A 22,982-nucleotide genomic window follows, 5' to 3' on the forward strand; every position below is an offset into this window, starting at 1 on the left:
CTGATGCACTCTCCCGTGAAAGTTTCCCAGAGTCAACTGGTTAAAATCGTCCTTGAGATGTGGAAAATATTGTTAGTCTTTATGTACTTGGTAGTATATTTAGAGATGCATGTGTCTTATTAACTCTGTTTTTCCTAGAGCTCCAGGAAGAAATCCCAGCCAGTGTTTCACCCTAGCTGAGATTTGGGGGGCGTGTCATAAATATAAAGGGAAGGGTAAACCCCTTTGAAATCCCTCCTGGCCAGGGGAAAGCTCCTCTCACCTGTAAAGGGTTAAGAAGCTAAAGGTAACCTCGCTGGCACCTGACCAAAATGACCAATGAGGAGACAAGATACTTTCAAAAGCTGGGAGGAGGGAGAGAAACAAAGGGTCTGGGTCTGTCTGTATGCTGGTCTTTGCCAGGGATAGACCAGGAATGGAGTCTTAGAACTTTTAGTAAGTAATCTAGCTAGGTATGTGTTAGATTATGATTTCTTTAAATGGCTGAGAAAAGAATTGTGCTGAATAGAATAACTATTTCTGTCTGTGTATCTTTTTTGTAACTTAAGGTTTTGCCTAGAGGGGTTCTCTATGTTTTTGAATCTAATTACCCTGTAAGATATCTACCATCCTGATTTTACAGGGGGGATTTCTTTATTTCTATTTACTTCTATTTTTTATTAAAAGTCTTCTTGTAAAAAACTGAATGCTTTTTCATTGTTCTCAGATCCAAGGGTTTGGGTCTGTGGTCACCTATGCAAATTGGTGAGGCTTTTTATCCAACATTTCCCAGGAAAGTGGGGGTGCAAGTGTTGGGAGGATTGTTCATTGTTCTTAGGATCCAAGGGTCTGGGTCTGTAGTCACCTAGGCAAATTGGTGAGGCTTTTTACCAAACCTTGTCCAGGAAGTGGGGTGCAAGGTTTTGGGAAGTATTTTGGGGGGAAAGACGCGTCCAAACAGCTCTTCCCCAGTAACCAGTATTAGTTTGGTGGTGGTAGCGGCCAGTCCAAGGACAACGGGGGGAATATTTTGTACCTTGGGGAAGTTTTGACCTAAGCTGGTAAAGATAAGCTTAGGAGGTTTTTCATGCAGGTCCCCACATCTGTACCCTAGAGTTCAGAGTGGGGGAGGAACCTTGACACCATCATACTCTTGAAAACACACACCCGTGTCGTTAAATGATAAAATGTCCAAATGAACTGGTGCCTGGTTGGTGTCCTGGCTGTGATGATTAGATGCATCTCATGGATATTGCTAAGAGGTCCAGGGTTCTTTCTCATGGTTGGACTCCTTAATAATCACACATGTGATATAAACTTTCTGGATGGGGTTTTCAAAAGTACTTAAGTGACATATTAGCATGAAGCTTATACTTAAGCATTGCCTTTTTGTTCTGTTTTTGTTTTTTTGTTCTGTCTTTGAACAGTGCCTAGCACTGTGGGGTCTTGGGCCATGACTGGGGCACTTACACTACAATAATATAAATAATAATAATAATAATAATAATAAGTTGTATTGACTTTCAGTTGTGTCCCTACATTACTTAGGCATTTTTGAGGGGAGGGACAAAAAGTCTCTCTCTCTCTCTCTCTCTCCTGAACACATGAGGGGGGATGGGGTAGGATTGCATGTTACAAAATCAGCTTTCCTTCTAGAATTCTTTTCTTAAATGATGATGAAAATATTATTTGGGTGGCAACCAACCATACTCAGCTGACTTACAAAACTGCTGGTTTGTCTGTGGGAAAATGACTTAATAAAACATAAAGGGGAAGATAAACTTTTATTTTAACAGTGGGTAGGTGCTGGTAGTTGTCAGCTTCAGGCTCAAGCTGTGGATCCATCCTCTCACAGGAAGAGTTCAGAGGTCAGGGTGGAAGGCTGGGCTGGAACCCGGGTCCAGTTGTCAGAGGAAGTTTCTGTCTCTCTCCTGGTGGTGGGAGCCAGCGTGGATGGCATCAGATGAGCAGACAAAGACTAACCCAGGACTGGGAACATTATTAAATCCAAGAAGTGTTGACCTGAGAGTCAACAGGCTTTACACCCAGGAGACCCACAACTTGTGGGGGGGGGGGGGAGAAGAGAAGCCAATTAAAGGCAGTGACCAATGCCCCCTTCCTCATCACTCTCTGGGTTTTATACTCTGAGTCCATGGAAAACTACCCAGACTGTCTGTAGCAGCCCTTTCTGTTTTAGCCTGAACAATATCAGCTTGTAAATAAAGCAGCTATGGACACAGCCTCAGAACATGCTCAAGTGTCCTGTTCTGATAATGGACACTGCAGTTGACACCATGTTCCTCCGTGATGCTGCTTTGGGAAAGGGAGACCGGCACACTCAGAATTCTAGGTCCCAGTTCGTTAGTCCATAAGGTAGGACAGGTCTGTTGGTTCCTGGCATAGGGTGATTTACCCATTTAACAGGGAGCAGGGTCTGGTGTACGTGAGATTCATCAGCTGCCTCCCAGTCCCAACTGGGTTTAAGAGGAGGCACCTGGGCTGTATGAAAAGGAGACAGATAATGTCGGGGAGAGCTGCCTAAGGAGGAGAGGAGAGACTTGGAGACAGGAAAGCAGCAGGGGAGAGCTGCTGGAGACAGAGAAGGGTGGGGGACTGCCGGATGAGGAGAGGAGAGAGGCAGGAGCCATACAGAAGAGCTGGATCAGAGAGCTGCTGGGGAGAACAAAAGGTGAAGAATGTTATTGGTGAGGACTGGCCCCGGCTGGGGAAACCCACTGAGTCCTAGGAGAGCTCATGCAGAGGCTCCTGGGGACATGAAGAGCCAGCCTAGTTAAGGAAAGCTGAGTCCAAAACAAGAGGGTTGATGCTGGAGGGTGGCTACCAGCAGCAGGGGTTGGATTCACAGCCAGCAATGCCTGGGTACGTAGAGTGCTGTGGGAAGCCCCCTTGCAGCAGGCCTGAGTGGAGGGTTGTGGGAAACGGAGCCTAAGGAGAAGGGGTTGGTCCTGGAGGGAGGTTTCCCTGAGCAGGAGTAGGACTCTCAGGTGAGGAGGCCTGTGGGGTGGATCAGTGCAGGGAGCCCTTGTTCAGGGGACCTGACCTGGGCCATGGGAGAAGAGGAGCTATGGGAAAGAAGTGGATCTGGGAACGCTCACGTGGATGGCAGAGAGAGCGAGGCCCTGGAACAGGGTCCAAGAGTGGCACCAGGCTGGAGACAGATTCTTGGGAGGCTGAGCTGGAAATGATGTCCCTGCCAGGGGTAGGGATAACTGTTGCGAGTCTGTTGTCCTTTAGGGTTTGTGGAAGACTGATTTTATCCTGAGGGTTCTGCAGATTATTTCCTGTGTACATGAATAAATTATGCCCAAGAGTGGGGTTTCAAATGGACACAGACTGTGAAGGGGAAACTGAGGCAGGCATACTGGTGGTGCCATGGCCTGTCACAGGGATCCACTCAAGGTGAGGCTGCCCTGCTACAGTTCCAGTGCTACAATAGTGCTAACTAGATCTGAGTTTACTCTCATTTGGTAACTGACCCTTTTGCACCAGGGGCGTGGTCTCTGTGTGAGATTCTTGCTGCTGTGCATTCCCTTGCTCCTAGAGAATACGGTGACCTGACCTGTGGCTTGGAAGTTGGACATAGAGGTTCAGCCATAGCAAAGTCATGGGTCCACATGGGTCTCACACACCGATGTTCTAGGATCGGCAAGTGCAGAGTTCAGTCTCCCTGCATGGCGTGTTGGCCCTTCTAGCAGGTGGTACGATAAACTTGGAGAAGGTTCTGAGCTGTTTCAGTTGTGAGACTTTGATTCTGGAGGCAAGGGAGGGGACTGAAAGTGGAAAAAACTGGCCGTCTGGAATGAAGAGCGAAAAGCCTATGAGTGAGCCAAAAGCTGGCTACCAATTTGAAAGCTGATTTCCCGGCTGCACCTTTCCTAGCTGGGGGAATCAAGGAATAATTCCCACAAGCTCCATCATCTCTGTTCCCCTTTCAAGCCATGAAACAAAGAAACAGAGACATTGAAAAGACTCGTTCCTTTCAGTATATTCTCCAGTGCTTTGTGGGAAGCCTGGAAGCTACGTCTTTGACTGAAACCAAAAGCGGGGCTCCAAGCTCTGAGCCTAAGGGCAAATCCATTATTTCCCTCCTGAATTGGGAGTGAGCTGTGCCACTGTCCGAGCTGTGGAACTTGGATTATTTTATTTTGTGGACTTTGGCCCTTAGTTTAAGATTGTTTGTTCCAAGTAACATGCTGGCTGTAAGAGATTCTGAGGTGCAACACATCTTTCAGCACCAGATACAAATCACCATAAATCAGCACTTGCATTTTGCTTAGATGATGATCGAAGCATAGGCTGAAACGAAGGCGATCCAACCCTTACGCTTAGCATTATGGAAAATAGCTTTTTACCAGCAGCGCTTTCTTGATGCACAGAAATGAACTCCTATTTAAGACACTTCTCGTTGCTTTTGGTGCTATGTTTTGTATTGTTATATTTCATGGGGTCATATTATCTTTTATTCTTAGTGAAACCCAGAAATGAAGACAGGAGGTTCACATTGATTGAATAAACTTCTTTGTTTTTTCCCTAACATTGCTTAAGGGACATCTGGCAAAGGCCTGCAGCTGCATAGTCTCTTGTAAGGATTGTACCATTTAGCAACTTGTTAACAGGCATCTGAATAACTAAAGTTAATTCTGTTGGATGTACAAGATTCATTTTGAAGTTTATAATGTTATTAAAAGAAGGCCTATGAATTAGCACTGTGGCTAGGCATGAATACAAAATCACAGGAAGATGAATGGTCTTGTCATTGGGGAAAGTGTAACAGAATGAAATCTCAAGTAATCTTTCCGGGGTTAGAAATAAAATACATTCTGCTCTCAATTTATGCAAGGGTGACAGGGCTCACGCATGGAGACAAAGCGCTTTGTGATGAGTTCCTTTCTGGTGGGATTATTTAATCTTTGGGCTGGCAAAACCAATTTGGATTTCGTGAAACAGCAAAGTATGGCTCCCTCTGGAAAGGGGGATATTTTCAGGGTCAGTAGCTGAAGGTCACATGTTAAACTCTGCTCATCATGTCAGAGCTTTGCAGGTCTTACCCATCAGGACTCGGGCAGAGGAGTGTACACTCTGAAATCTGTCACTTAGGGGGAGTGTACACCTTGAAATTTTTTTCAAATTAAAGGGTGAAAATATTCCTTTTAAGATGGCTCAGATCTGTGTTGCAACATGTATATAATAATTAGGCTCCTATTCTGGGTACTTGCTCAGTCCCATTTTGCATTGCTGGCTTTTTGCTTTGCATTTTTATTTCAGTGGGGATCCAGAAGACAGCCGTGAGCACTGATGGTGTTTCAGACAGGGCCAGTGGAAATACAAGTAAAGGCACTCATTGGTAGGTTGATGCCAGGGCTGGAGGCTTGAACTTTCAGTTTCGAGTGAGAAGTTACAGAATCCACCTCCATTGGGCACCACCCAGAGCTGCAAACTCTCATGATTTTATCACCAATCTTACAATATATAAGGTTTTTTTCTTGAAGCCCCAGCTCCTGGAAATGTTGTGACATGAGAATCTCAGATTCAGGTAAACTAAGCTTCTAGTCTTCATGATTGTAGAGAAAAGCTGGAAAATGTGACCCTGAGTACCCCAAAGGTTCAAAACCCAGAAAGCAAGGACAAATGAACCACAAGTTTCTAAATCTCACAATCTTTAAGCCAATTTCAAGATTTTGGGGCCTAACTTGAGATTTTTTAACAGTACGGGTTGGCTATAGTACAACACAACGTCTTCCAGAGAGGGTCCAATGACTGGACCCTCACAGGAATCCATGTTTTTAAAACCACTTTACAAAGAAGTATGGCAGCCTAGAAACTCAAGAGGTTGTCAAGGAGACAAGATAGCTGCCTAGAGGGAAGACCCTTCCTGCTACCAAGGCTGGCATGACAGCTTCCAACAGAGCCCAGCGCCTTTCAGAACTGGTATTGGCTCTAAGCTACTGCCCATAATGGGAGATGTCGTTAACTTTGAGGAAAGGGCTAAGCAGCAGAAACTGGAGTAGACAGCATGCTGATGTAGCGTTGAATTTGCAGGCCAGAGTCAAGCAGCTGGAGTGATGGAATCTCTAAAACCAGTGATGTGGAGAATGGTGAAATGGAGTCCTTGAGAACCTGGAGGACGGAAGTAGTCTCTGTTAGCACAGAGTATCACTAAGGAGACTCATCTGAGAGCAGCAGATGAAGGGGTAAATGGCAGGGCCCCCAAAGAGCTTTCTTTCTCCACTCCCACTCTTGCAGCATGTGGAATTGCTGCAGGGACAAAATTCTAAAATTACAAAATCCAGCAACCTCCTGTTAGGAAAAGCTAGGGAGCCAATAGGTATCTCCTCCCAAGGCTGTGAAATCCACCTATTCCAGGATTTATCAACTGAGGCTGTGAAAAGAAATGGGAGGAGTAAAGGAAGAAGTGAGGAAAAATAATACAAGGCCTTATTTGCACAAAACGTGTACCAGTTAAATAAACTGATTTTAGTTAAGCTGGTTCCACCCCCTGTGTAGACGACATTTGGGTTTAAGAGTAGTTTACTGCAGTTCATCTTAACTTTGTCCCCAATTGACTTATGCTAAACTGCAATAAGCCACATAAAGTGAAATCCAGTGTGTCCACACAAAGGTTTGTTCCTGTTCAGCAGAATTGGTTTAAATTCATACCTTAGTTTGAAGCACTGCAACTCTCTGTGTAGACAAGACACTAGATGGGTGTTTCAATAGGACTTACCCAAACTGTGGTGCTGGTCTCTGCTCTGCCTTCATTCTCAGAAGACGGTCTCCTGAACAGTGGCGGTGCCTTACTGTGAGCAGACCAGCCGGTGTGGGGGGTGCACGTGTCTGTGTGGATGTGGGTGTGTTTCACCCTTGCTGATGTGAGTTGTACATCCTGGAAGGGGCAGGCTGCCTTTCCTAAAGCAGGATGTCACCTCTGCAGAGCACCTAAACTCCCCTGGCCTGCATTCCTTCCTAAACCCAGCCTCTGGCAAGGCAGTCCATTGGAACGTTGCCAAAATCCCAGACTGGCTTATTCATAGCATTTGTCCAGGTTGTCTTGATATACAAGGAATGTTATTTTACCAGTTGGATACACAATCCTATCATAGGTTTCAGAGTAGCAGTCGTGTTAGTCTGTATCCACAAAAAGAAAAGGAGTACCCCTAATCATTTTTGTTGCCCTTTGCTGGACTCTCTCCAATTTATCCACATCCTTCTTGTAGTGTGGGGCCCCAAACTGGACACAGTACTCCAGATGAAGCCTCACCAATGTCGAATAGAGGGGGACGATTACGTCCCTCGATCTGCTCGCTGTGCCCCTACTTATACATCCCAAAATGCCATTGGCCTTCTTGGCAACAAGGGCACACTGCTGACTCATATCCAGCTTCTCGTCCACTGTAACCCCTAGGTCCTTTTCTGCAGAACTGCTGCCGAGCCATTCGGTCCCTAGTCTGTAGCGGTGCATTGGATTCTTCCGTCCTAAGTGCAGGACTCTGCACTTGTCCTTGTTGAACCTCATCAGATTTCTTTTGGCCCAATCCTCTAATTTGTCTAGGTCCCTCTGTATCCTATTCCTACCCTCCAGCATATCATCTTCATGTCACTGAACCAATGGTGAAAGGAACCTGGATCAGGTCCGTCTAGCCCATCTGTTTACACACACAACCATCTCCTGACAAAGTGACAAAAGGAATAATTATCCCTCAGGGTTAGAGCAAGGCTCTGAGCATCTGGACACTTTTTTTGTGCAGGGAATTTACCCTTATGGAGGAAATAAAGAAGGCAATGCTACTGACAAAATGCTGCAGACTTGTATATTTAATTAATAATGCTTTAGCCAAAACATTTCCCCTACTGCTGGTGCTTATTAGCATTATAAACATAAGAAAAATGGATAGAGGAAATTAACAGGGAAGGTGTGTTTGCATTATGCATGGATGTTGAGACTTTCAAAGCCAACTAGGGATTTAGCTATGCAACTCCCATTTGAAATTAATGGGAGCTGTGTGACTGAATTCCCCAGTAGGCTTTGAAACTCTCAACCAAAAACTTTAGTGGCCAGTTTAAAAAAAAAAAAAAAAGTTTGTGATCTGAGAATCCATGAAAAAGAAAGCGCTGACGTTGTGAATACAGTGTAAGTTAGATGCCTACAGTTTGAGGTGGTTTTTTAAACTCCATGCCATTCGTGAAAGCGGGTTGAAATGAAACAATGTCACTGAAGCACAGAGGCAAGCTCGGCCAGGTACTATCTTTTATTGGACACCATATCACCCCTGGGCAAACACTTTTCACAGAACATTTACTCCATATCTTATCTCTCAGACCTCATCCTCAAAGGAAAATGGCACAACGCCATGAAAAGACGAGCCTGGAAACTTAAATTCATAACTTCGCTAGAAGCTAAAAATTGTGGTCTTAATAAAGATACTGGATTTATGGTTTATTACAACAATCTGTAACACACTAAGCCCCCTTTTTTTGGTCCTGTGACTGCAGAGGTGTTAATGGACCACTTTTGGTCCTTTAGAATGTGTTAACTACTTGTGCTAAACTATCTTTTCCACCTCATATTTAGCTGTGACACTTTGAGTACCTTCTCCAGACCTGAAGCTCTGTGTGGCTCAAAAGCTTCTCTTTCACCAACAGAAGTTGGTCCAATAAAAGATATTCCCTCCCCAACCTTGTCTCTAATATGCTGGGACCAACACGCCTACAACAACACTGCAAACAACTTAAAGCATAGGGCAGACACACATGCACACAGACCCAAGTTCATAAACGCCTCAGTGTATAAGGTTGTCAGACAAGAGCTCAAGGGGTGGTTCTTTATCTATTGCAGCCACTGATGATCAATGAATTCTGAGCATTTTTCACTGTGCACTTGACTTTCAAGTAATTCCTCTTCGAATACATGTAAAATATCTTGAATCCCACTTAACAGAAGTGTGAATTGCACTCAGAGTAGAAAATATACTTCTGTGGGATTTCCCCTAGGGGCTACAACTGATTTAGATTAATTAAAGTGAAGTGATGAAGTGAGCTGGAGCTCACGAAAGCTTATGCTCAAATAAATTGGTTAGTCTCTACGGTGCCACAAGTCCTCCTGTTCTTTTTGCGGATACAGACCAACATGGCTGCTCCTCCGAAACCTGCAGGAGGGAGATGCTCGCCCGCTGATATAGCTACCGCCCGGCAGAGGTGGTGGTTTAATTATGCCGACAGGAGAGCGCACTCTTGTCGGCACAGAGCGGCCGCACAGGAGACCTTCCAGCCGCGGAGCTGCAGCGGTACAGCTGTGCCCCAGTAAGGGCTGTAGTGTGGACATAGTCCCTTTCCCAATGACTCTTTGTGATGAAAAGGAAGCTGATAGATGGACTAGGTGTGAGCTGCACAAACACATTGCTGTTCCCTGCTGCTGTCGTTCCTCTTACCTGATCCACAAGTGTCTGGATGGACAGTGAACGTTTCTAGTGTTGAAAATGGACCTGCTTTTTTGCTGTTGTAGCTGGTTGTGACAAAATGCACATGCTGCTGGCTTACTGGCTGTAGGTGGAAACGTAGTCATTTACAGTAGGTGTCCAACATCCCGAGTTTCCCTACAACACAAACTTAAATATTCTAGCAAAACCACCAGCACTGCATGGCAAAGATATTGCAAGGAGGAATTAATCATCTGAATTTAATCAGTGCATAATGCCAGTAGGTCTGGATAGAACAGAACTGCATGGCTCTTGAAAATGACTGATTTATATTTTGGTCACGCTTTGCTTGACAAGAAGTGAGCTAGAAGCTAGTCTAGCAAGATGTGTTGTGTGGAGGGGCATGCTGGCTGGGACAGAAATGGAGAGGTCTCCCATTAAACCCTTTTGAAAAGCACTGGGATCCCTATTTAGGTTAATTAATAAACTCTGCACATTCTCATGCCTTTAACAATACTATTAATGGGTCATTGTGGTGTACTGGCAGCAGTAAATATTTCTGCCAGGCAAGAGAACTACACCCAGTGGGAACATCGCAACTTAAAAATAACTCTCTTATTGAATGCTGCAGTCACTCTTTCTTCTGTTAATGCTGTTCCAGTCTGTGCCCCTTGGAGCAGCACAAGATCATCTAGATTGGAGATGGAAAAATCTTATTTGGCTGCTGTTGCTGTAATGTATCCTCCTGCAGGGCTGTCCCCGATAGTATTAAATATCAAAAACAATTGGACTTCTGCCACTTTCCGTGGAAGACTAATCTGCAGCCCCCAATATTTCCAGATATTCAGCCTGCATTTTTCTTTTCCTTAATTTCACCCTCCATTAAAATTATTTAATGCAGTGGCTTGATGCAGTTAACAAATGTGGGCTTTGTATTCCTTAGACAGTATATAAGGAGGAGATTTTCAAAGTCACAAAGGCGAATTAGGAACGCAACTCCCACTGATTTTCAGTTGGCTTCTAACTGCCCCTTAAGCCTTTGAAAACCTCTCCTCTCTCCCCGCTTCCCACCCTCCCAAGAGTAGTCAACGCTTGAAGCCACAAATGGCTTTTTCTGCATATAAAGGAGCAATTTCGATAAAAATCACCCCTATTCAAATGATCAGCACAAGGCTAATACACCAGTTAAATCTCATTCAACCCACAGATTGAACTGGAACTAGAATGGTGTATGTGTCTTGCTCTGGCCCTCTGCACCGGTGTGAATATCACACTGTAAGTTTAAAATTTGGGGATAATAAACACTTCCATGTAGTTCTATAATGATTACACTCCACAGCATAAAGGAAGCCAAGAGTTTAGTTGTGGGGACTGGCTATCCCTTATTTTTGCATACAAGAAGAGTGATGGTGCATCCAAATTAAATGCTATTGTTGGGCTTTTCTTTGGCAATGTTGGAATGGGTTTGAAAGTAGGGCAGGCAGCGGGACCTTGGTCACCACCTTGACTGTGCTGCTATATTAGGAGTTCTCTAATAAAAGAAGATAAGGACAGTGGTGGAAACCTTCCTCCTTTTTAATGAACCCATCCAACACACTCCCCAGGACAGCAATTGCTAAAATCCAGACTGTTTCACTGCAGCTCATAAGTGAAACTCTTGTCAATGGTGGGTATGTACCATCCGCTGAAGGAACAGTAGGGTAAAGAAGTGCACAATGCTGTCTCCAGATGGCTCACTGCTAGAGGGATATTTACTGTGGGTTGGGGGCCAAACTGGACCAGTTTGCAGAGTGAATGAGCCTAGACAATAAATACACATACACACATTTGGAAAACTGCATATTCTAGGGGGCAATCGGTCAAGTTGCCTCCAGGAGCAGGCTAAAGCTGTAAGTCTTCCAAATTCTAATCAGACAGTCTTCATTTTAAATAAATGAAAAGATTACATTATAGTCAATGCAGATCACAGTCAAGCAACGTTGTTTTCTTTAGGAATACTAATAAGTGGCTTTAGTATATTTCATGCCTCGTTCAGATCTTTTATTGTCAAGCAGCCTTATTTATCTGCCTCTGTCCCACTTCGTGTGTTTGAACTGCTCTTGTCTTGGCGCCCAACATTTCAGTGATCTAGATAGCAACCATTAGTTTTTGTCAAAGTATCTGTTCATGTTCAGTTTCTGTATAATCACAGGGAATAAAAATGCCACTTAGTGCAAGAGAGACCTAAGCTCATGAGGTGTCTGGAGAGCTTGGCACACGTCTCCTAACATATTACTGCACTGGCAGCATTGCCTAATGATTCATGGGGTGAAAGAATCCAGGTTTGTATATGGCTTGATTCTGGGCACCCTGTTTTGTTATGACTTCACTGTGAACAGCTGTGCATGCATACTCGCAGGAACACAGGGTAGCTGGAAGAGAAGTGCAGTTTAAATAATGGCTTTCCACTGATTTCAGGTGGGATAAACAAAAGAAAGAGGCAGATTCCCTGGCTGTTGGAAAGTTCTTGCTCCAAACAGGGCCAGATTTTCAATAGAGTTCTGATCCTATTTAGGCATTTAAATGAGCAGCCAACCCAGCATGCTGAGCTTTTCTGAAAATCTGGCCAACTGTGTATAGCTCTAAATGCACTCCTCACGTTTCCTTATGGTGCTGACTCAAATATTCGTTATGACTAATACGACAAATGCAGCCCTGTTTGTAAATTGTTGACAGCAAACCGAATAGCTATGAAAGTGTGTGTTTGTTCTTAAGTATCTGCCAAATTGGTTGTGTGAGCGAAGTTTAGCCTTTGGGTTGTTTGGGAACTTTTTTCTCCACCCATTCACCAGTAGTGATGGACAATTATTCCCTACCCTCAACTTACATGGTATTGGCTCTGCTCCCTGCTGTTAAACCTACTGTCTTCTTTAAATACACCGAAGACAAATAGTGTGAAATATCAATTGAGAGACTGAAAAATGAGAGTAGGCGGGTACTGCACCTGAAAAGTGATGCAGCCATAATACAAGTCAGGACACGCTCTCTGTGGAGGCTTCAGGTGCAGCCTGCTCAGAACCGTAGGATGAAAAAATAAAAATAGGTGTTGAGAGAGATCCTGGTGGTCAGTGCCTGAATAAGAAACCATATGGATAGAGATGGATGTTTGGGAACTGTTAAATGCTTAATTCTCACTGTATATAAGCAAAAGATTCTTGGCACAGATGATTATGTAATTGTTTTATAATGGTAAACATTCACAGCGCCCTAAAGTCTGTATGGCATTGAGGAATGCGAGTATTCCTCAATTGCCATGCAATCTGACTGGCCCTCAGCACCAGCTGGTGCCCCTCATGGCCAGATGTGTGAAATTTGGTGACTGCAGGGGTCGCCAGGTGGAAAGCGAAGGGCTTGGCTTAACCTGGGAAGCTAGCCAATATATGTAGAGAAATGCAAAGGCTAGACATCTGAATAATGGGACTAAGTGAGTGAGATGTTCTGGAGAGGTCAAGATGACTTTGTCATAAGCATTACGAGTGGCAAAGAATACAGAGTTATTAGTGCAGGTGGATGGCAAAGTAGGAAAGGAATGGTAATTATAGTAAGTAGGACTGTAGCTGGAAGGATCGAATAAGTGAATCTATCGAACAGTAATGATGATTATGATAAAAGCACATCCAAAAGATGATATTGAAGTGTATGCTGCAAGAACTGCAGATTCTGATGATGATGGCCAACAATTCTGTGAAAACATAGAAAAAGCAATGGAAATGAGTGATGGGGGAAAAAAAGACAGAGTGGTAATTCTTATGGGAGACTGGAACACAAAAGTAGGAAGGGGTAGGATATCTGTGACAGTTGGCACATTTGGTTTTAGTGGAACAAATGACAGAGGAGAAAGATTAATGGAATTTTGTGAGAAAGATGACCTCATTATTTGCAATATTCATCTTGAAGAGAATCTATCACAATCAACCATAGTTATAGAAATGGGGTTAGGAAGGTTAAGGTTATGCCAAGTGCAAATTGTGGATCAGATTATAGATTGGTATTGATGAGACTGAATATCAACCTGAAAAAACGTACGGAAAGCTAAACATTATCTAGGTTGGAACCTTGAAGCTCTGAGGAATCAGGAGATACAAAGTCATTACCAAGAAGAAGTGTTGCATATCATTCATGAAAACAAAGACCCAGTGACTTGAGTACATCTGAAAGATGCTATCAGAGAAGCTGCAGATAAATGTGTGGGAAGAAGTTACTAGCTAAGAAAACCCCCTTGGATACCAGATGAAATTATTGCTCTGATGGACAAAAGAAGGAAAATAAAAGCACAAAGATCAATAATGGAAAGAGAAGAACATTGAAGACTAAATAGAATGATAAAGAAAAAATGCAGATTAGCAAAGTTCGAATGGTTGAATGAGAAATGTAAAGACATTGAACAATTGACTAAAGAGAAGGAACAAGTGAGGTAAGAAACTTTTAATTACAGAAAAAAGGTGATCGATACAACACTTAAGGACAAAAATGGGCAATGTTTGATGGATCCTAAAGACAAGAATGAACGATAGGGAGAATATATCAAGGAACTATATGGTGGTAGGCCTGAAAAATCTCAATTTAGAGATCGGTCAAGTAAACCTGCCAATAATGGATAAAGAAATCAAGGCAGCAGTGACTTCCGAATAGAAAAGTGGTAGATTGTGTTTGAATACTGGCTGAATTGTTAAAAAGCATAGAGGATGAAGGCTTGAAAGCCCTGTTAGAGGTAATGAAGAATATGTTTGAGACAGGAGATTTGCGAGAATATTTTACAACCCCACACTATCCAAATCCCCCAAAAAAGAACACTTCTGCAGTCTTTACAATTCATAATCAGCCTGGTATTGCATGACTCTCCGATATTTTTGCAAGTTGTTCAAGACTGACTACCCGGAAAGACTGATAAGAAAATAAGCGAAAAACAATATAGCTTCAAACATAGAAAGGGCAAAATAAATACCATTATGAACTTGAAGCTCATATTAGAAAGATCAATTGAAATGAGGAAAACAATATATTTCTGTTCATTGACTTCAAAAAGCATTTGCCAGAATCCACAATTACAAATTGCTTAATATATTAAGATCTGTAGGGACTGGTGGATACAAACTCCAAGTGAAAAAACAATTATTCTGCAATCAGAAGGTGATTATAATGGGAGATGAAAATGAAAATCTAATAGAGATCAAGAGAGAAGTGAGATAAGGTTGTATAATGTCACTTTATTCAACATTTATAGTGAGTGATTAATCGAAGAAACAGAAGACTATATTAAGATGAATGGAAAATAGGGGAATAACATTCACTATGCAGATGACACTGTTGTCAGCTGATTCAGAAGAAGGCCTGATGAAGTTAGTGGAGATTATATATCCTCTCATGTTGAATGTGGACAAGACAAAACTACGGTGGTATGCAAGATTCCAGTGAACCACATAGCTGTACAGCAAGTGAGAAATTATTGCTTCTTAAGAAGCATCATGATGGAAGATTGGGTGCTGAAATCAGAACCAGAACAGAGAGCGTGAAAGAGACATTTTGGAAGTATACATTTTTGATTAGAAGGGACACAAAACTGAAGACTAAATTCTGACTCTTAAATTTACATTTGAGCTATGTTAAATTATGGCGGTGAAACATGGACATTGAAGCAAAGAAACTACAATCCTTCAAAGTACAGTGTTACAGAAGAATTCTGAAAGTATAATGGAGACACTGTATAATCAGCACAAAAGTATTGGCGATAACTGGAACTCAGCAAACACTAATCAGCTCTCAAGGAGCAAGCCTCCCTGTTACACTCCTCTCACCAAAAAAAGCCTTGGTCGCTCCAGGGCAAGTTCTAGCTGAGGGAGTACTATTTTTTCTCTCCCCCTCCCCAGGGCTGGCCATCTTCCATGCACCTTGAGAAGGAGATGAAGCTACCCACCACACTGTCCTTGTTTGCCCAGTGCTCATCATCTGGGTGCCCACCTCCCGGCAGGCATCATCTGGGTTCCCACTTCATGCCCCTTTAGAACCTTTATTTCTTCCATCACCCCTTGCCAGTCTGCTTTTCTGACGGCCTCTCTGGCTCTCCATTCCTCAGGCTGCTGTCCAAGAAAAACGGCTTGCTCGCTCTCTCTCTTCCCCGAGCTCCCTTCCTCTCAGTCACCCGGAACTGAAGCCTGTCCCTCTCATCCTCCAGCATATCAGTTTGCCACTCCACACCCCGCGTACCCAAGGCTGGCTCATCCCTCTCTTGTAGGGCCTGCTGCTTGCTGTCCTTCAGAGCAGCCGTTTGCCTCTGGTACCTTTCCTCTCCAATCAGAGTGGTCTGCTCCCTGCTAGATGGTCTGCACCCAGCACTAAGAGCTGCTGTGTGCATCACCACACTGCTTATTCCTCTCACCTCAGGCACAGTGGGATGAGACACCTTGGGGAGTGTAAAAGGAGCAACGCTCCGGCAACAGAAACTAAAGCAGTTTTTTTCAATGTTTGCTTCGGACCTGGCGTTGTCCCCCATTAGGCTATTCTGTTGTAGGGACGCTTCCATAATCAAGGCCAGGGGCACTGGCTGCAGCTGTAAGGGGCACATGGCTGGGGCAGGGGGAAACTCTTGGGGGACGAGGAATATAAGGAAAGAGGAGCGCTGAATGCAGCGAATGGACGGGGATCTCCAGCAAGGTTAGATTGTCTCTGTGTCCTGCAGGAATTTCAGCAGTTTGTATTTACAATGCATGTTTATAATCTCTCAAATCTTCTTGATGTGGCTTCCTAATTATTCATGAAATACAAATTAGGCCTTCTGGATGCCCTTGTCCTACAGACCTTTACTGGCTCAGAGCAGTAGGGGCCCAGCACATGTGTGCATTTCACTGTGATGTGTGTGTGTGTGTGTGTGGGGGGGGGGGGGTATTTATTTATTTATTTTTAAAGAGCACACTGAAAAAAAATCACATTCCTGGGAGAAATTATCACTTGTATTCTAAAAGGTGGCCAGAAGCACATTTCTGTTTTAAAGGGCTCAATTTAGCAAAAATGTTATTTGCATGGCTGCTGGCCATGGAAACACAGCTTGCATCTGTAGGTTGAGAGGGACAGAGTGAGCTGAATCAGAAGTGATTATAGATCATTAGCAGTAACTTGTGGAGCATTCACCCCTGTGGAGCAGTATATTGGTACTCATATTGTTTGTGGGTGAGCCCATTGCGGGGAGCTGCAGTTATACACATCTTTCAGCTCTGGCGTTCCATCCAAGGGGCAGCATGGCTTCTGTACGTTGAGTGACACTGGCCAGTTACACCAGTGTAGAGCATTACTTCAGAGATGATCTCTACACCAGATAATCGGCAGCCAGGATCCACCGCACTTCCAACGTGCTCTTATTTCATACAGCCCAGGGTCCTGTGCAGCTCTTAGGACCTGAGGGCTGCAGTAGTCCTCTGGATGCGTAGCAGAATAATTCTCCATCCGTTAGAAAATATATCCCCCAACCTGATGGAGTCTTCTGCTTGTCTGAAACAGTCATTTACCTGAATCTGTTGTTCCCCAATTTCATGAAAATACAGAGATTATCAACTCTGGAAAAAATAATGGAAATGCTGTGCACGCACGGGGACCTCCTATGCAAGAGCAAGTGACTTTTAGTCTGGGTGTCAGACTCACGTGGTTGTTGCCACAGCACTCACAAGGCATCACTCTTGCACAAATATGTTTCGTTCCATAGACACCACCACCCCGGCCCCTCCAGGCAGAGCAGCCGATCACAGTTTGAGAACCCACTGTATTAGAAGAAGAGTCTCTGGCAGCATCAGTTTACTAGGCATGTTTTTCATACCACATGCAAAAAGCCCATCTCTTTGTGGTTATCCTTTTTCATATCTGAGTAGTCACAAGGCAGAGTTCAAAAGTTCGCCTTCCACAAGGGAAGAAGCAGAAAGTAGCAGATTTTTCCTGGCTGGTAGTTGGCCTGCTGGGCAAGCTTTGTTGCAGTTATTCCAGTCTTTAGTAGGTGCCATTAGGCTGGTCTTGCCTTCAGGTTTATCTTGTTAGCAGCTGGTAGTAGGTAATTGCTGGAAGATACGAGTCTGGTTCTACAGTACTTGTCAACAGATGAAATGCTGGGGATGGTCCAACACTCTTTGCAGGAATTCTCTCTGCAAATGCCAACCAGAATGGGAGCTCAAAATTCCCAGACACAATTAGTAGTGGACTATAAATGTTTCTTCATCATGCCACATTATTATTTAATATTTTCCAAGCACACAACAAGCCAGGAGAACCATTGTCCCTCATAACATGATCCTTCCTCTTCAATCTTAGACTTTTGAGCAGTGAAATAGTTATCAGTGTTGGCATTTAAAGTATCATCATTGAGCATCTGAGTTAGCCCCCATTGAGATGAATGGGGCAGTTTGTGACTCAGAGCTGTTTTTTCTGGCTCTCTGTGAACTTGAGCAGGCGTCACTGCATTGGTCCCACTCTGATCACGTTAGTGTGGGTTTCTTTGCAGCCACAAGATGAGAGATTTCTTTAAAAAAACTGAGATGCTGGAGGACAAATGAGGCCAGTCTGTGAACCCCTGACTAGGCCCTGGCACCTCCCCAAAGCACCTTTTAAAATATAAGTGCTGTATGGGCCTGCTGGGCTTGTTGCCCATGGCTCATGTACTGAACAGAGCTCTCCGGGACGAGTCAGGGGAGCTAGTGCTGTGTCGTGCGATGCTGGCCAATGGTGCAGTCAGTTAGATTCAGCAAGGATCTGAAGAGGGTGCAAATGATTCTTTGCACTAAGGCGCACTGGGGATTTTGGAAGGGAAATGGCCAAGGAAGTGTGTGTGTTGTTGTTTTTGAGTGACCAATAACCCAAACCCCAGGAATGGAATGTGTTCGGCCACTAACTCAGGCTCTACATGGTCTATTGGGAATGGGGGTGGAGGGACTCGCGTAGCTAGATCCTAGTTCCTGAATTTCCCCATCTGTTGATAACTAAGAGTTTGCCTTTGTGCACCTGGAAAGAGCAGAGAAATTGTTCTGGAGCATCTCCGATATTATTCCCAGCATTGGGTTAGTTAAGGAAACGGTCCTAGCTCTAGCCTGTCCAGTAGGGGCCCTACAGAAGGCTTCACTTTTAGTCCAGCCTGAATTATCAATTTACTAATCTCTGATTAATAATTGAAGGCCCTGTCTGATCTCTGGTACGTATAGAATGTAATGAGAGTTACCAGGTGTTGCTTTGCCTGGCAGTGCTTTTGCCTGGCAGACCCACTGCTGCAGACGTGGCCGGCCATCCATCTGATTGTTCAGTAGTCATTTTATTTATAAAAAGAACAGGAGGACTTGTGGCACCTTAGAGACGAACCGGTTTATTGGAGCATAAGCTTTCGAGAGCTACAGCAAAACTTATGCTCAAATAAATTGGTTAGTCTCTAAGGTGCCACAAGTCCTCCTTTTCTTTTTGCGAATACAGACTAACACGGCTGCTACTCTGACACCTTTATTTATAAAGCCGTCTTTTCCCCATCCCCTCTCTGGCCTGTGCCTGAAATGCTTGGCACGGTATGCCACAGCATTAAAACAGAGGAGATTTAAAATTACAATGAACCTTCTAGTGATTTTCCAGCAGATGATCCGAGGGGCTCTGTGCATTGCTGGGGAGGCTGGGCAGAAACCAAGCCGAGCCACTGGCAGGAGAGAGAAAAGGAGTACTTGTGGCTACAGCAAAGCTTATGCTCAAATAAATTGGTTAGTCTCTAAGGTGCCACAAGTACTCCTTTTCTTTTTGCGAATACAGACTAACACGGCTGTTACTCTGAAACCTGGCAGGAGAGAGTCTTCATAAACACAGGCTAAAGAAGGAACCATCAGCAAAAGGAGCCTGGGGGAAGAGCACTCAGCCTTCCTGCAGGCATTCTTCTCCTGTCTGCAGCAGCTCTCCCCCTGCAAGGAGAAAGGCAAGGGGTGCTAAATGGAACCCCTTTAGTGCCCCTACACCCAGCCCCAGGCTCTAGCACACCAAAGAAAGGGGGGCAATAATCTAAACATTTAGGCTGTGATTTCCAGAGGTGCCTGCAGGAGTGAAGTGCCCGAATCCCATTGGAATGTGGTGGCTTGGCTCTGGTGAAACCCCTAGCCTGATTGGTTTTTCTGCCCCCATCCTCTAAAGAGGGGCCTGTCCCATTCTAGCTGCTCCTTGGCACATTTTAAAAATCATTATAAAAGAGACTGCCCCTTTGACCAGTAAGCAACTTCTGTTATAACAACCCATCTGTCTTATTTCCCAGTCCCCCATAGCCAGTGAAAGCAAATACGGGGCCAGCAACAAAGGGAACCTCTTGAGGGGTCATTTGAAAGTATGCGGGGGAAGGAGACCTGATAACTGGCAGGGAGCGAGTTACACCCCGTGAGACTTACCACAGCAAAGGAGCAATGGGGAGAGCCCCAAAGCAACTGGCATCGGAGCATGTACTTAATTGTCAACGTCGCCTTTCTTTGAGGCCACGGTTGGATAGGGCTGAGGTGATGAACAGATTCTATCCACGTCCTTTTTGAGCCACCATTTGAGCCTGCTAAGCGGTTGCCTGAATGGTTTTATATACCATGTAATACCACGGTCTCCTTGGGCATCCAAGGCCTCATGCCTACTGGGACTCGTATTAAAGCAGGCGATGTGCTGTCATCCATTCCAGGAACACTCGGGGGTAGGGAGCATCAGAAGTGGGGAGTAATTCATTAAGCAGAATTAATGCTTGGGCCGCAAACGGGGGTGCGTTTCAGATAACGAAGGAAGGGAAAAGTCCCTCTGGATTTCTGGGGTGGTTGTGGCTTTGCAGTGACATCACAGAACTGGATTTCGCTCTTCCCTTTCTCTGCAAAGGTCTGTCCAGTTTTACTTGACATCTCTGTTTCTTTTGTCTCCATCCAGGGCAGTGACGCTGACTCAGTGGACAAGAACAAATGCTGCACGCTCTGTAACATGTCCTTCACCTCGGCAGTGGTGGCCGAGTCACATTACCAAGGCAAAATCCATGCCAAAAGGTTAAAACTGTTGCTAGGTGAACAGCCAGCACTAAAGGCCACAGGTAGGTCCAGAGACCATGAATATGAGGAGATATTAGGAAGCAGAACCTGCTGTCCATTCAGCTTTATGACTATTCACTGCACCAAAGCAGGATTGGGGTGCACTGCAGCTCGAATGACTCTGCCGATTGAGAACGTAAAGAGATAGCTAACGAATAAAGATCAGCAGAAGCAGCTATTCATTTTTCTTGCTGTCATAATAACCTTTTAAAAAAACCTGCTGATGCCATTATTGCCTGTCTGGTTCACGTAGATTAGTAGTTTATCAGACACCATTGGCCCTTATATTAGTGTTATCTCTGCTTCCATGTTTCTGCAAATCGTCTGCACGTTGGAAGACAATGTCTCCTCCAGGCATGCATAACCAATGACAAGATTCACTTTCATTATCAGAAATTATTTGTCAACTCAGCTAATATGTTTAACCCCTTGTAGTTACTGCACACAGCAGAATATAATCGGCTCTCACTGTAGAGGAAAATCTAGACTTTAAAACATTTTGGATCACTGGCCTCTTGATTTTTGCCTACATGGCATTCATGCCATTCTCTGCAGCGATTCCAATAATGCAGGCTCATTCACTTTTACATTCAGAAAAGACAAATGTTGGAATCAGATCATTTAGCCATCTTGTTGTTTTCCTATCCATAAAATCCTTTCAACTTCTAACAATCTTTGAACCTGAACTTCCACTGCTATTCAATCCGGACAGAGGATACTGGATACTAAACGGGCATTAACATTGAGCTGTAATCTTAGAGATAGGTGCAATGTATTTCACTAAAAGAAAAGGAGTACTAGTGGCACCTTAGAGACTAACCAATTTATTTGAGCATAAGCTTTCGTGAGCTACAGCTCACTTCATCGGATGTATTCAGTGAAGTGAGCTGTAGCTCACGAAAGCTTATGCTCAGATAAATTGGTTAGTCTCTAAGGTGCCGCAAGTACTCCTTTTCTTTTTGCAAATACAGACTAACACGGCTGCTACTCTGAAACCTGTCATGTATTTCACTGTTACTACCAGCAGCAGTTCCTTTAGAAAGGAATTTAAATTTAGCTGTGCATTTTATATCCCTATCTAATGGGTCGGATGTAAATCCTAGGTATAATTAAATAAGATTTTTCTTGCTTTACAGACTGTAGATGGTGAAGTATAAAATAGCACTTGTCTTTTATCCTCTTCCTTGTTGTGCTTAAGAATGGTCACTCCTTTTACCTGGGGGAATAGCAGGGAATCACTTTTAAACTATGGCTTACTCATTGTTTTAACTAAAGAATATCTTCCTGAAGGGAGTCATTACGGGTCATCATCAATTAAATTACAGAAATATAATAGATACAGTGGGCATTTGGTGACCAACTGGTGCAGCTTTCTGTCAGAAGACACTATGGGTAAAAATTTCAAAAGCACCTAAGTGGCTCCAGAGACTAAGTCCAATTCCTTTTCAATAGGACTTAGGCTCCTAAGTAACTTAAGTGCTTTTGAAAATTTTGCCGAGTAGTTTGGGACCCGAATATGGGAACTCAGACTGGGCATGGAAGTTATTTGCAACCTTGTTATGTTTCTGCCCAAGCTTTGGGTGCCACGACTTCTAACCCCTTACCAATGCTAAGAGAACTGATATGAGATGGCATAATGACTCGATTTAAAGTTGCTTTCTTGCTTGGAAGGCCAGTATCAGGCCTTTGTCCTCAGGACATGCATCGCAGTTTGACTCAAATTATGGGTAACGCTAAGAAAGGCACCAGTGGAAAGAATACCTTTGTTTATATTTTAGACTGTGAGAATTTCTTTTTAAAGATCAAACGCCTTCGTAGGGAAAATATTTGAACTTTCCAAGCTTCCACAGGTTTGTTCTCCAGGATGTAAGCCTGAAGGGCTGGATACAAAGCCCATTGAGCTCAATGAGCTTTGGCTCAAGCCTCAAATAAATGAGTGAATATCTGTTCTCTGAGCCATGTGAGTGCTTCACATGTAGGTCAACTGTTCAAATCCATAAGCTGTTTTCTGGCCAATGTGAAATTAGTTGTTGTTGTTCATTATTTGTATTACAGTAGCACCTAGGAGTCCTTGTCATGGACCAGGTCCCCGTTGCGCTAGGCACTCTACAAACACAGAACAAAAAGATGGCCCTTGCCCCAAAGAACTTCCAACTGATGCATAAGACAAGAAACAACAGCTGGAGACCGATGAGGAGAAGGAAACAACGTGACAATATTGGTCAGCATGATAGACTATGGTCTCAGCTCACCAACTGCCTAATCATGATGTCTTTTCAGTTCCTAATGAACGATATGTTCGTATTTAAAAACCTGAAACCCCCACACCATAAATTAACTAGTCAAGGACTGAATGGACATGGAGACTGATGTTACTTCTCCAGACTGACAGTACCTTACCAGAATGGGGTCAGAGGTTGTGTAGTGGAAACTTGCAGTGGTATTGTCCATGCTGCACCTCTCCTGTGTAAAGAGAAAACATTAC

At 44.0% G+C, this 22,982-nt stretch overlaps 1 protein-coding gene across 1 annotated transcript in view; it reads left to right on the top strand.

The window, feature by feature from the left end:
* The window catches only part of ZMAT4 (zinc finger matrin-type 4), a 125,406-nt gene that overhangs the window by 41,573 nt on the left and 60,851 nt on the right, over window positions 1–22,982 (top strand). Inside the window, exon 3 of the mRNA XM_077805897.1 lies at window positions 20,343–20,499. Within this exon, the coding sequence (XP_077662023.1) occupies window positions 20,343–20,499 (157 nt within the window). The remainder of the gene's footprint in view (window positions 1–20,342; window positions 20,500–22,982) is intronic.

The sequence above is a fragment of the Eretmochelys imbricata genome, chromosome 26, assembly GCF_965152235.1.
Source record: "Eretmochelys imbricata isolate rEreImb1 chromosome 26, rEreImb1.hap1, whole genome shotgun sequence".
In the NCBI taxonomy this organism is placed as follows: domain Eukaryota; kingdom Metazoa; phylum Chordata; order Testudines; family Cheloniidae; genus Eretmochelys; species Eretmochelys imbricata.